This window comes from Lytechinus variegatus, chromosome 3 (genome assembly GCF_018143015.1).
Source record: "Lytechinus variegatus isolate NC3 chromosome 3, Lvar_3.0, whole genome shotgun sequence".
Lineage (NCBI taxonomy): Eukaryota > Metazoa > Echinodermata > Echinoidea > Temnopleuroida > Toxopneustidae > Lytechinus > Lytechinus variegatus.
Window position 1 is genome coordinate 34,768,468 of NC_054742.1, and position 14,408 is coordinate 34,782,875.

General features: G+C 33.6%; 1 protein-coding gene and 1 long non-coding RNA gene across 3 annotated transcripts in view; both read left to right on the forward strand.

Moving 5' to 3' along the window:
* The window catches only part of LOC121410858 (isoamyl acetate-hydrolyzing esterase 1 homolog), a 29,545-nt gene extending 17,361 nt beyond the window's left edge, over positions 1-12,184 (forward strand). For both annotated transcript variants that reach the window (XM_041603205.1, XM_041603204.1), the window contains exons 4-6: positions 7,777-7,885; positions 9,133-9,251; positions 9,781-12,184. In XM_041603205.1, the coding sequence (XP_041459139.1) occupies positions 7,777-7,885; positions 9,133-9,251; positions 9,781-9,957 (405 nt within the window). In that variant the 3' untranslated portion in view covers positions 9,958-12,184. The remainder of the gene's footprint in view (positions 1-7,776; positions 7,886-9,132; positions 9,252-9,780) is intronic.
* On the forward strand, positions 353-4,404 carry LOC121410859. The gene is made up of 3 exons (XR_005969384.1): positions 353-643; positions 3,264-3,408; positions 4,242-4,404. It is a non-coding gene; the product is annotated as an uncharacterized LOC121410859 (long non-coding RNA).
* Positions 12,185-14,408: the final 2,224 nt, after the last annotated feature.

Consider the following 14,408-nt stretch of genomic DNA (forward strand, 5'->3'; position numbering starts at 1 on the left):
ACAGACTATGTGATGGAAATCTTGACAACATGGTCACAAAAGATGGGTTTTATCTAAAACTGTTTAATGGATCACAAATATTCCTTTGCTTTATTCTCCCCATATTTGGGGGCAAGGAATGCTTGGGGAGATCTATGACTTTCCCAGATGAGGCAAGGAAAATAGCAATGTTGGTCACGAAAGCCATTATATTTGATTAAAAATACCTATTAAACCCACTATCATATCAAACCCCAAACTATTATAGTAAATAAACATGTACTGTATTCTTTAAAACTCACTTTTGTAAGCCAATTTTTAGACTTTTGTTGTATTGAACTTTTGACATACATGTAGTATAAGACAGATATCTTGTTGATGTCCTGGGCCCTGTTGCATAAAAATTTATGTCATAATGACATAAATTTCGATCGTGACATAAAATCATGCATAGCTTATGTCGTTGACATAAATTTCGTTGCATAAAAATATTTATGTATTGTTTTAGCTTATGACGCGATTTAATCATCATTACATAAACTGAATAGTCATGAACGAGCCTGTTGACATAAACTTGGCATAAGTTGTCATTTTTCAGCCGCAGGAAGCTCTTGCGAAAAAGGGTCTTCGGCTTTCTATTTGGACGGGATAGAGGCCTATTTTGGTATGTATCAAATTTTCATTGTTGTATATCGTAGATAATAGATATATCTCACGTTCTGACCAAAATTAAAAGTTTCTAAGTATGAGGAGATGTTTAAATAAATCATTATCGCCGTCAATTTTATGTAATGATTGCTCGGATACTCTCCGGCTGCTCTTAGCCATACAACGCCGGCAGTGCTAGCCGGAGGTTCCGGCGTCTGACAAAGACAAATAATGCATGGAATCAACAACAACAGAACAGTATTAAAATTAAATAATCTTCACGACATTGAACATTGATTTTAAGGTTCGGCGTCGGATAAACACAAATAATTCATGGGATGAACACTGACAGAAAACAGTTTTAATTAATCTTCACGACATTTTATTGGACATTTTCATTCATTGATTTGAAATTAAAGGTTTTTTAAGAGCATCACTGTTCTTCCTGGAAAGATCTAGGCCTATGTTAACATTACTCGTTAGGCCTAGTCTAACGTTAGACTTAGAGCCGAACTGTCTAAGATTAGACTAGAAGTCTAGACTAGACAAATACAAAGTAGCTCTGTCACTCACCGTGAGGGCCTAGCCCAGGCCTAAATAATTAGTTGTGCTGAGCCTATGTTCGGAGATTAAAAAAAAACCCTTAAATTTAGGCATGTCACTGTCAGTGTCAATGCAGGGCCAGGCCCTAGCAAGTAAAAGCTTGGCCCCTTTATTAAGTGCTAGTCTAGATCTAGATCTATTATCTAGTTTTCTATCGAGGACTGGATCAAGTCTAGGGTCTAATTTAGACTTAGTCTAGCTCTAAAAAAATCTAAGTTAAACTTGTCTTAGTTACAGGTGAGCTGAGCTGGCCCTACAATTTAGATTAGACTCTAGTCTAGGCCTACCCTGGTTTGGGCCTTGGTCCTGGCCAGTGAATGAGGTAGTGCAGCCCTGCCCCTGGACTGAGTCTGGCTGGGGCTCCTTCCATTCATATTTTTATTAATAGATCAAAATCGAGACCTAATCTAGTTTAGCAATACAAGAGATCTAGAATAGATCTAGCTCAGGGCCCCAAAATTGTGTTTACATCATTAGCAAACTAATCATTTGTGGGGCCTATATATCATTTATATGAAACAAGTAACATTATAGATCTACTAGAACTACAAAAGTTACTTTAGATCTATTCTATGTCTAATCTTTAGCCTGACTTTTTAACTCTGACATCAAAATTCAAATACAATCTAGTATATGTGTAGGTTATAACTTAGACCTTTGGGAGACGAGTCCTCCGCTGCCGACGCTACGGTGATGGAGCCCCCTGGGTTTTTGATAGAGCTATGGAATAGGGTGTCTAGCTCTAATATGATATTAGTTTCTAGTGCCAGGAGTAGAGGCCTAGATGATTTATTAGTTGGTAGATGTGCACTTCAATAACATGTGTAGAGTATAAGACCCTAGCAGCTAGGGGGGGGTTCCCTCTTCGTTCAGAAAAAAACAACAAAGTGATTGGTGTGTAATAAAGGTGATAAAATAATTTAGAAAATCCTGGGTCACCCTCTGTGTTAATGAAGAATGGAGACTACTGAACAGGAAGGTAAAGAAGGGGGGGGGGGGGGAGAATTACACACTGAACTAATTAAGTTAAACACTGAACTGAAAAGACATGTAACTTCACGAAAAACTGATGACTATGTTGTATGTTAATATCTAATAAAGATATTAATGTACATCTATGATGGATTAATTTCTATTAATTTTCAAATCAGTGCACAAATAATATGCTTGGAGAAAAGGCATTTCAGTTACTGGTAACTACAGGATTTGGTTTCTGATCTGTGAATAAAAATAACCATGACAAATGAAATTCTCTTGATGACTGTTATTAAGAACTCCTCATAGTATATTCTATTCCTTTTACCTATTTACTGTAAAGAGGATTTCTTTTAGATCAGTTACTAGAGGGGTGCTTTTTTTAGAAAACAAAAACTGGCAATTTGAAGTAAAGAAAATCCCTAATTGTATGAATAATAGAATTATAGGGCCTACAATTACTTATCAAAACCTATCTTCACTAGAAGTATTCATACATTGAGTGTGTAAATCATTTTTCTAACATAAAAAAAATGAAGCCTAAATGAATTACTTGTACTTTCCTTAGTAAGTGATAAAAGGTTCAAAAAAGTTGCTTTGTTATTGTTTGCACCCATAAAGTTCGTTTGCTCAATAAAAGGGGCAACATTCAACCTTTTAAGGTGCACAATACTTAAAGATTAAAGATGTTCAAATTTTTAACCTCTATTATATGGTTCAAATCTGCGCCCTATATGATGATTAATATAACTTATGATACACCCATAAAGGTGCACAAATGGGTATAATTGCTCTCATTAGCACCCCTTATTGTACCAACCCGTAAGGTTCAAATTTGAATCCCGATTCTTAGTATGTTCATCAAACCATTTCAAGTTTGAAAGACTAGACCTCATTTGCCTTAAAATAAAATATTCTGTATAACTGTACCAACACCCCTGTCAAATATATTTGACAAAATCTGTAATGATAAAAATATATTTTTTAAAGAAGGGACTTCAGTTGTTGTTGTTTATACAAAATGTAAATATGAATTCATTCTCATCTGTTACTAACAGGTGACCCACACAAACGGTGAGAAGAGGTAAAGAGAGAAAGGGGCACAGCAACTGGAAGGAGAGGGAAGTCCAGACACTCTACCACTGTCTGCGATTGAATAAGAAATTTCTCTTTGGATCAGGGGGTCAAGCTTCTAGTATGAAGGTGAGTCATTATATAAAGTTGTGTTTATTGAACATTCTACTTGTAAATACAAGTATACTACTGTACGGTAATATTTATTCTTGTCTAATTTATTATTCTTAAGAGCAGTTGCAAATGTGATGTCCTGTTCTAGTAATTTTCAAATATGAATCTCTTAAAATTCATCCACATCTTGTAATAAATACATCTTAATTTTACTCACAAAAATGGATAATATCAATCTCGTGATTTTTTATAGAAATTCAAGTTTCAATTGGCAACTGAGCCCTCTTAATATTTCAATTAATGATATTATTATGGAATGCATTCACAAAAATATGTAAGAGCAACAATGCAACTCGTCAAAGTGAAAACAAAATCTAGGAAGGCTATTGGATCCATACTATTGTAACAATTATTTTCCACTTAACTTTTGCAAGAGATTCAGATTCAGTTGATTTATATTTTTTATTAGAATCTCAACAAAGAGGCTAACAATGAGAGCTTACAAGCATAAACGCAATTTAAGTGCATTTAAGAATAAATAGTAGTAGTAGAAGGGTATATTTTCATTTTCAAGTAACACCACATATGAAAATTTTCACAAATGACTTGATTGAAATTAAATATATTCTGACTTTAATTATAAGTATATAAAAAATGATATTCGAAAGCTATTTACCCAAGTTTTATTTAACATTCTATATTTTTTTTCAATTATGTCTGTGATTGCAATCTCAAAAGGCTCTTTCATAATCTTTTAGAGATACATCATACATTTAAATGTATGTGAACACTTTACTGTTATCAAGTTGAGTTGCTAAAGTTGTTTTCACTGATTCTTCTTATTTCAGATTGTTCAAGACTCAAGACTGTTGAAGAGGTGACGTCATGGACCTGGTAGCACCTGGCAAGGGAACTAAATTATATTACTGTTCACCCTCAAGTATCCTAAAAACGGTTTAAAAATTTGAAAATTAAGAAAAGTACTAATTTTCATTTTTTTTCAAAGATAATAATCATTATATTGACATTGTGGATATATTTTATGATTATCATAAAATTATTATAATGTTAATGATGATAGGTCATAATAATACAAATGAACAATAGGTAGAAAAGAAGACAACCAAAAAGGAGGAAGAGAAGAAGAAAAAGAAGAGGGGAGGAAGAGAAGAAGAAAAAGAAGAGGGGAAAAGGAGAAGAATAAATTACAACACTGTGAGTTCCTCTTCATGATATTACAGAAATCTTCATCTCTTTTAAGTGGAAATATCTATGAATAATGTAATATATAATGATATGAAAAATACATTTTATTTAAATCCATGTTCCACTTTTAATCATGTTTATAAAGTCATAGGACAGGTGACAAGATAAAATTGTTTCACAAATTTCTAGTGTGTATTTATTTTTAAAGTAATAAATTTACATAAAATGTCATTCTTTTTACTTCATCTCTTTGTTGCTTTTATTGAATCGGGGGGGGGGGGGGGGTGGGTCTGGTCAAAATATGATTTGCCCCTCAGAACACACTTGTTTCCCTACTAAAAATAGTAATTAATATTTGTAGAAAATTGTAGGATTATTTTTATAAACTCTAAATATTGTCCCATGAATTGTCAAATTTGGAAAGTAATTGATTGAGGGCGAGAAATGAAAATGAGATAGATCTATGTAGAGATGCAAAGATTACACTGTATAAGTAATAGTGAGAAAGCGGGGGCGAGGTGAATTAGAATGGGAGAAGAGAAATGAAAAAGTTTAAATGTGAAGGAGTCATTAACAGAGATAGAGAGATGTATAGAGAATTGGTTAGATAAATTTCGTGAATGATAGTGGCCTAATCTCGGAGGGAGGGAGATAATGAAAGCGATAAAAGGATAAAGCATTTTTTTTTTGGGGGGGTTACATTTGATGAGAGAGAGATAGAAAGAAAATGGCCAGGTGCTCAAAGATGAATAAATATAAATGATTGGTGACTGAGGTATGGATTAAGGGATACAGGTGGTATGAACGTGTCCCAATTAAGGCACAAAGCCGTGATGAGTAGTGGCCCCTCATGTGCACTCCTCTTGGAATTTGGGCAATAAGTGAGCACATTCTAAAGTGGACCCCCCCCCCATCGCCCCATCTCTAATGGCCAGTTTTTGGCACGGATTAAACCCCGTCTCTTCTTTTTTATTTAGGCTTGTTTATTTGGGTTTTTTCATGTCAAATATTTTCTTGAAGAAATTCCCCCATTGTGCTTCCACGTTTGTAACCCTCGCCGCAACTGCACTGGCAAGGTGGTTCCATGACATGCTTATATAAAACAAAATTGAAATTATAAAGAAAAAATAATAATCATTGATTACAGGGATATATGCATGGTTGTCAATCGGTGTTCATGGTTTGGGGATGACTGACACAAATATTGTTCTCTGTGAAGGAGTTTTCTTTCAATTAGGGGCTTTGGAAATCTAAATTGTTATGGGGCAGACATGGCATAAAGGACGAAATTTATAAAAACTGCGAGCGAGCAAACATTTTAACTTTGTAATACAAAATCTAACTTTGTGATAGATGTTGATATGATATGAAATAGCATATATCATATTTCACTTTTTTCTTTTCCTTTCTTTTGTCAGACCGAATTTTTCATGATAATGCTACCTTTCTTTCTCCAACGAGACTATTAACTAAGAACTAGATGAATAATGCAAGCGGGAAGCTGCATCTGAGATTTTCGAAAAGAATGGGATGACCTATAAATTATCAATTTTGATGACCTTTTCATATTTCCTTTTTCTTTCCTCTTTTAAATTACAATTCGTATTTCCTCTAGGCCTACCATTTTAGACTATGAACCTGAATAAAGAAAATTAACAAAGAAAAGGCGATATTAAAAAGGATGATGAAATGAACGAGGCACGTCCTATATGCACTTTGTTGCGGGGAAGGAAAATTAAACTAGAACTATCAATGAAGGTGATAAATACCCTTGCCCTTAGCCGTTACAAACTTACAATGGCAACAGTTTCAAACTGAAAAAATATGTCTTGCCCATCTTTACCCAAGACCTCCACGAGCAAGTCATAAGCATAACTGATGAGGTAGTTTGAACCGCAAGATTTTGCCAAATTTTTGACACATATATTGTTACCATGGCAACACGATTCCGACACATTAAAAAATATGTCCTGCACATTTTTACCTCGAGACCAATATGTGAGCCAAATTTCATGAGAATTGGTTTAAACTAACCAAGAAGCAGGAACCAATATATTTTTACCTAATTTAGGGCAAATAGTATGTGGTAACCATGGCAACATGATTTCCGACACACACAAAATATGTGTCTCTCACATCTTCACCTTAAACTCAATATGTAAACCAAATTTCATGAGAATTGGTTGAAAATTGATCTAGTAATTAAATCTGAAAGTTTTTTTACCAATTTTATGTCATATAATATGCCGTTACCATGGCAACATGATTTCTGACACACAAAATAGATTTTAAACCTACGGGAAGCAATTCAAATTCCAATACCAACGCCAACACTGGACTTGAAATCACCCAATGTATGTACCAAATTTCTTTTTTAATCACATTTGAATTAAGCACAAAAGGGGCGATTCTAGACTGAAAGTCAGAGTTATTATCATCATTTTGGGAGGTAGGGGTGGTGCTTGAAAAATATGTGGCGTTGATATAAATTATGTCATCATTCTAAGGAAAATGTCCTATCCTCAACGAAGTAAACACATTAACTATTATGCTTAGGCCTAGTTTTGCTTATAAAAATAAGGGAAAGATTTATGATTGTTCGTTTTTCAAATGTTGAAAGAATGCATCATATGCTATCCAATGACACAAAAATTATTTCGAAAGTCCAAGTAAAACTCAAAATATCATCAAATTACAGAGGGCATAATTATAGAAAATGATCGTAAAATTACCCTTAAGTCACTTATTGCAGAAAGCCGCCGTTTATGTCTTGATTTTAATCACGACATAAATTTATGTCATTCAAAAGGATATATGTCATGATTTTATGTCGCGATTTCAGACATAAAGCTTTATGCAACGGATTTATGTCATTATTTGTGTTTATGTCATGATTTATGCTATATGACGTAAATCGTGACATAAATCATGACATAAATCAATACATAAACTTTTATGCAACAGGGCCCTGGCCTCTTTACAGTAATAAAAAATTCAAATGCATCATCTGAATCTGTAATCAGGGTGCCACTGATATTTCATACATGTATGTAGATAAAAACTTTCTCAGAATTAGTGACTTTCAATTTATTTATAAGTTATGAGAACTCAGAATGTTTGCTTTGGTGGAATAGATTTCCCTTTAATTTTGAGACTTTTCTTAATTATCTTCCTCAGTCAATCGTAAACTATCTTGAGAGCAACGGTGTCCGAAAGGAGAAGATACTGCTGATCACACCTCCTCCAATAGATGAAACATTGTGGGGCGAATCCTGTAAAGAAAAAGGTACTTATTTATAGTTGCCTCTCTTGACCCAGGGTTTGTGTAATATTTACTCACTGGGAAGATTCTTCTTGAATGGTAGACGATGTGTTAGGTAACATTGATGCTCAAAAAGCCCCTTGACACCTCCCCATTATTCCTTGTGAAAAATTGAAGTTATTAGATAGATTCATCTTTGCGGATTGTATGCAAATAATCATTTTTAATACACTTGTTATCAATATCATGTATGTAGCTATTTTCCTTAGCCACTGAAATCAAGTTTGCATACAATATAATTTGTTTTGTTCTTTAAAGGAAAATGAAACCTTTGCAAAAGAAATTATGTATGAAAAACAAAAAAATCAAAGAAACAGATCAACGAAAGCTAAAGAAGAATTATTATGAGCATTTGAAGTTAAGATCATTATTGTAATGTAGATCCTACCATTTGGCATTGTGACAAAGATGTGTGATGTCAAATATGAACAACTTTTCCATTGTTTTAAAGATATTTCACTTAAAATGCCTCTTTTATCACATCTATCTGTAGATCATGTATTCTTTCTATAGGGGGGCATGTAATACAGATTTTCAAAGAATACATTATGGATGAAGAGTTTGTATTAAAGAAAGAGCAAAAGGAGACATTTGGGGGGTATTTTATAGACCATGAAGGGAAAGTTGTTCACATGTGACATTACACATCTTTGTTGCATTGCCATTGGGAGGATCTCCTTAGCATTAGTGATCATGATCACACTACTCAAATGCTTATAACTTTCTCATTATTTATCAGATTTTTCTCAAACTTTCTTTGATCTTATTCTTTGATTTTTCTGTTTCCGCACAAGCCCACTTGTTCAAAAAGTTTCATTCCCCTTTAAAAACATTTCCCTTTAAAAAATCTGTTGGAATGATTTAGTCAACTGGTCAGTATTGCTCTAATAGTCTTAGAAAACTTTCTAAAATTTACTTGGGTTTCAAAGTGTTTTACACCAATTTCCAAAGTTCTAAAGTTAGGGAACATATTGATTACAAACTAAAGAACTTGAGTTTTGTTGGTCCTTTTCAGGACAAGACACGGGCCCAAGAAAGAAAATGGTGTTCCTTGAAAACTCGACAATGATAAACAACTATTTGAACGAGAGTTCATTAAAAATGATATGAAAGTAATAAATTCAAACATCACCTTTCATTGTTTTTGTTTTCAAGAATAGGTAGAAATTGATGGAAAGGAAATTGTATTATGTATTACGTTTCTTCAACAGGTACAGCCTTGAATAGGACACTTAAGAACTCAGGAATTTATGCCAAAGCTTGTGTAACTCTAGCTCAGGACTTAGGAGTTAAGGTCATTGATTTATGGTCAGCTATGCAGACAGAAGAGGTAAAATGTGTAATAATAGGTTCTCATCATTCTTAACAAAGTACTTTTTAGTTGGCAAGGAGAATAGCAAGGGTGTAACTTTATATGCCTCCACCCATTGCAGGTACCTGAATTATCTATCCTTATGTCCATCCCATTTTTGATCCTCACAATGCAACTATCATGCATGCATGTTTATATGTTTAAAACCTTGTATGATTGGTAAGATGAAACTGGGGTGATCATTTTATTGGGAATATTGGTCAAGGAGAATACCTTGAAATAGTATTGCACAGTAAATTTTGGTCATTTTGTGATATTAACTTTAACTTGTCTCATATGTGATATCATTATGTATGAAGCAGCACACTTTCAAAATCTGAAATATTGAGCAAAGCTGCTATAAACATATCATTATGCAACTCAAAAAGTTGCATTGTCATGTTGATGTCAATTTTACATTAATAAAGTTTATGTTCAAATCCTTGGGAGATATAATTTGAGAATGTCATTCTCAGACTTTTTATATTCTTGTTTCATTCTCTTGTAGAACTGGGGACCAAGATTCCTATCTGATGGGCTTCATCTCTCATCTGAAGGAGCTGGTTTTCTTTACAAGCAGCTCTCTGGTTTTGTAGAAGAATGTACATCCTCCCTTCCTCAGCAGTTCCCTGACTGGAGTGAAATAGACTATGCCAATCCAGAGAAGAGCTTCCAGCAGAGTTGATGTTTTCCTTTCAGTGTTCCAACTCAGTGTATGTCATTTGATTACCCTTAGTAATCATCTAAGGAAATCATGGGTTGAGCCACAGGGTATTATCTGTTGTTTGGGAGCAGAGACAATGCTTTAATATCCTCCCCACTTACAATAGATAATCCTCTGAGGCCATTCTCATGACTGAAATGCTACTCAGGTACTGCATACTTTTTTCTTTATAAATTAGTCAGATATACTACTCACACTTGAGAAATTAGCCTTCCAGTTGTTAGTTTGTTCATATGCTTTTAAGTTACAGTTTACAGCTCAGAATGAATACTGCACAATATCATGGTGCTGATATCCTGTTTCAGACATGCATAAACAAAGCTCAGCATCATTTCTGTGCATTGTATTTGGACATGACGTGACATGACCAATCACTCACTTTTCAAATAAACACATGTTCAACCCCCCCCAAAAAAAAATAGAATAAATAGATAATAGATAAATAAATAAATAATAAGAATTGATAAATAAAACAATAAAAATGTCTGAAATCATGACATGATAATTTCATTATGATGGAATGAACTGGTATTATGTGATGTCATAATTGTTATATTTGATAAATGATGATGATATGAATTTTTATGCCTGCAAACCCTAGACCAATCTTAATTTTCACTTACTTTTGAAAAGTCAGGCATTTGAATAAATCACCTGCCTCAGCAACATTTTTGTTGCCCCACATAATGCACTTAACTTTCTACATTAAAATATATACTGTGTTTTGTTATATTTTGCCATACCTTGTGTGAACAAACTATTAGTGATGGAAGACTGATGATTAAGTGGTTTGTTTTTTGTTTGATTTTTGCAGAACGTCGGCTTACGATTATCAGTCTCTCTGTGATGATAAACTTGTCAAGAAATTTTGTAAATTTTTTTTTTTAATCTTTCATTGCGTAGTTGACAATCATAAGAAATGTTATGGAAACCATGAGTCTACCAATACATCTGCTAGCGATTTTTTTCATGTTGCCATTTTAATACCAAGTAACTTGATATGTCTAGTTATGTATTTTAATTACACAGGTAACTCTGCTTAAGTCCAATCTCTTGGGATCAGCGAAATCTATTTGACTTGGGCAAAAATTTGATTTAGATATAAGAGGTGTATAACACATGGATGGTCTAAACAACTGCTTCGACTTAAGCGATTCTTGGACTTATGGAAGGTCGACTTGGGCAGAGTTACCTTTACTTGTAAAAAGTGTTTGTTTCATATTTCTTTTTAGATTTGAATATACATGTATGTACATATTGCGTTGTTTAATGAAACTTATTTTAGAGTAAATTTATGAATTACTCCGTCATTTTAATCACAGACTGTAAATTAAAACTTAGAATATATTCATATTGAGTAAAATTCATTCAAATTTAGAGTGCAACATCTTATTATTTGCCAAAATTCAAATTATCTTATTTAAGAATATAATGTATGTACAAGGTATTTTTGTCTGATTTTTTTATATTACAAGTTGCACTGTATTTGTTAAAACGCCAGGAATTTCTCCTCATTTCATGGCCCTTCTTATTTCAATCCTGTGATTTGTACTAAAGAAACATCTCCATTTGTGGTTTCATGAGGTTGATTTTGACATGTTTTATTAACTGTTTACAAGTATGCACTGTTATATATGAATCACAACTTAATTCTGAAATAATGAATGAGCTAATGGTACCTGTAGGACCAAAGTCCATTTTCAAGGGTGCCACAAGTCTAGTGACATCCCGCATTGTCCCTTTCTGAATTGTATGGGTTAATTTGCTTTTCTGGATACAAATGTGACATCACATTCTGGTTGACCTAAAGAGAGAACAAGTCTGATACCCTTGAATGTAAATTCAGTGATCATGGATTATAAGGTTTAACCCATTGGCTACTGGAACTAGATGTCCAGATGTCAATTCAAAGGGGGGGGGGTTGTTAAATATTAGTTATCAATGGGTTGAATCATTTGGTTAAATCTGTGCAAGTACAGGGACGTTAATACTTTTTTTTCACTTTTAAGCCTCACTATCATAGGAATAGGAGAGAGTTATGAAAATCTTTATATCTTTTGTATCATGTTTGCTTTGACCAAACTATGTGTATTAGAACAACCGATAATGCTTACAGCTTTTAATTTTTGTCCTCTTACACAATTGCTGTTATATGTATTGCCATCATGGTACAATTTGAAAATTAGAGGTCAATTAAAGGTCAATAAACTTAGGTCGACTCAAGTTGAGGATAATTGTTGAATTACTAGATAACTTTGAAAGTTTATGGATCTGAATCATAAAACTTAGACATAAGAGTAATAAAGTATCACTGAACATCCTTTGCAAGTTTTAAGTCACATGACTAAGGTTAAAGGTCATTTAAGGTCAATGAACTTTGGCCATGTTCGGGGTATTTGTTGAATTACCACCGTAACTCTGAACGTGTATGGATCTAGTTTATAAACTTGGTCATAAGAGTAATCAAGTATCACTGAACATCCTGTGCGAGTTTGAGGTCAAATGTCATTTAAGGTCAATGAACTTTGGCCTTGTTGGGGGTATTTATTGAATTACCATCATAACTGAGGAACTTTGGCCATGTTGGGGGTATTTGTTGATTTACCATCATAACTGGAAGTGTATTGGTCTAGTTTATAAAACTTGGATATAAGGGTAATCAAGTCTCATTCAAGTTTTAGGTCATTTTAGGTAATTATTAAATTGCTGTTATAACTTTCAAAGTTTATGGATATATTTTATGAAATGTGGACATAGGGGTAATCAAGTATCACTGACAAGTCTTAGGTCTCTTGAACAAGGTCAAATGTAATTTAGGGTCAATGAATGTAGTATTGTATCATTATATGAATCGTGTTGTTGTGAATAATTATTTCATAGTAGTTTTCAAAGTCAGCACTGCTGCTATATTGAATTGCGTAATGCAGATGAGACTGCCAGAGGCGCTCCACTTGTTATTTTTCTGTGCAAGTTCAAATTTGTGTACAGAGAAAAGCACATATTCCTTTAACATCAATGATATATTGGTATGCAGGCCAGCATGGAGCCTAATGAATTACATTTTTGCATATATCATAAAAACTTGTAATGTTTATTGAGGATTTTTTTTTTATTAATAATTCTAAGGTTTCCACTTTATTGTCTTATTATTCAGAAACTTTTAGTCATGATGATCTTTTATTGAGAATAAGGGATTTAAGAGTTTATATTTTTGTAGTCTTATCATTTGATTAAAAAAAAATATATATCTAATGATACCTAATCACATTTCTGTTTTCATTTTTTTTACCTGTGTTGCATATTTTATCAGTAATTATATTTTAAAAGAAAATATATTATTTGCACTGGGAAGACAATGAAATTGTACAGGTAACTAAAGGCCAATGAACACTTTACGACTGGTCCACATCCGATTTAGGAAAAAATAGCAACTTACTCTTTTTTCTGAAAATGTGAATGAAAAGTATCTTTTTATTTGAGGTTCAAATTAAATGAACGAATACTAATACGTATAACCATTTTGGATGGTTGCAAGCCTTTATTTTGGAGTAAAGGCAAAGTTAGTTCTTAATCGAAGCCAATCGTATGACATGACGTCATTATGACTAGATATTGTATTCACTTTAATTCTAATAAAAATCCTAGAATAATCACAAATTTGAACATAGGTATTCGTATGTATGATAGATGTCTCAACGTTAGCATCAAATTCTACTATGTTTTATTAAAAAATCGGGTCGCAAACCAATCTTAAAGTGTGCGGTAAAATATAATAAGTATCATTGTGCTTTCTGTCTGTCTGATTCGTTCAGGAGGGGAGGGGGGAGGGAGGGAAAGTAGCCTTTCTAAATGAGGGGGTGGAGCATACAGGGGAAACAAAAAAGAAGGAAGGGATAAAGAAAAAACGAAGAAAAGTGAAAAAATTGGGGAAGGGAATAGTTAAATAGCTTTAGAAACTATACTGTATGTATACTGTATGCACATAATTATAAAGCATGAAAAGGGGGCATATTTTAAGCATCATTCAAATTCATGAACACTGAAGAGCGAGCTATACGTTTATATTGATCTGTATCTGTATATGCCTATACCTAGTATGTTTACAATGTATCTAAATACATACATGTATTTAACTCGCACTTGAACAGTGATATACTTATTCAGTATTCTATTCATGAATTTGAACATTGGTTAGAATATGCCCCCTTTTCAGATGAGTTACAGGGGCCGTGGGGGCTTCAGCCCCCCACCCGCACTTTTTTCCAAAACCGTGTACTAAAACGTAAAAATGACCATAAGATTGTGATTTTCTGCATGGGCAGCCCCCCCCCCTCCCCCCACTTTGAAAACCGTTCCGTGGCCCCTGAGGTAGGGTCACTGAGGCTATCACTAAAAGATTGAGCTCTCACTCA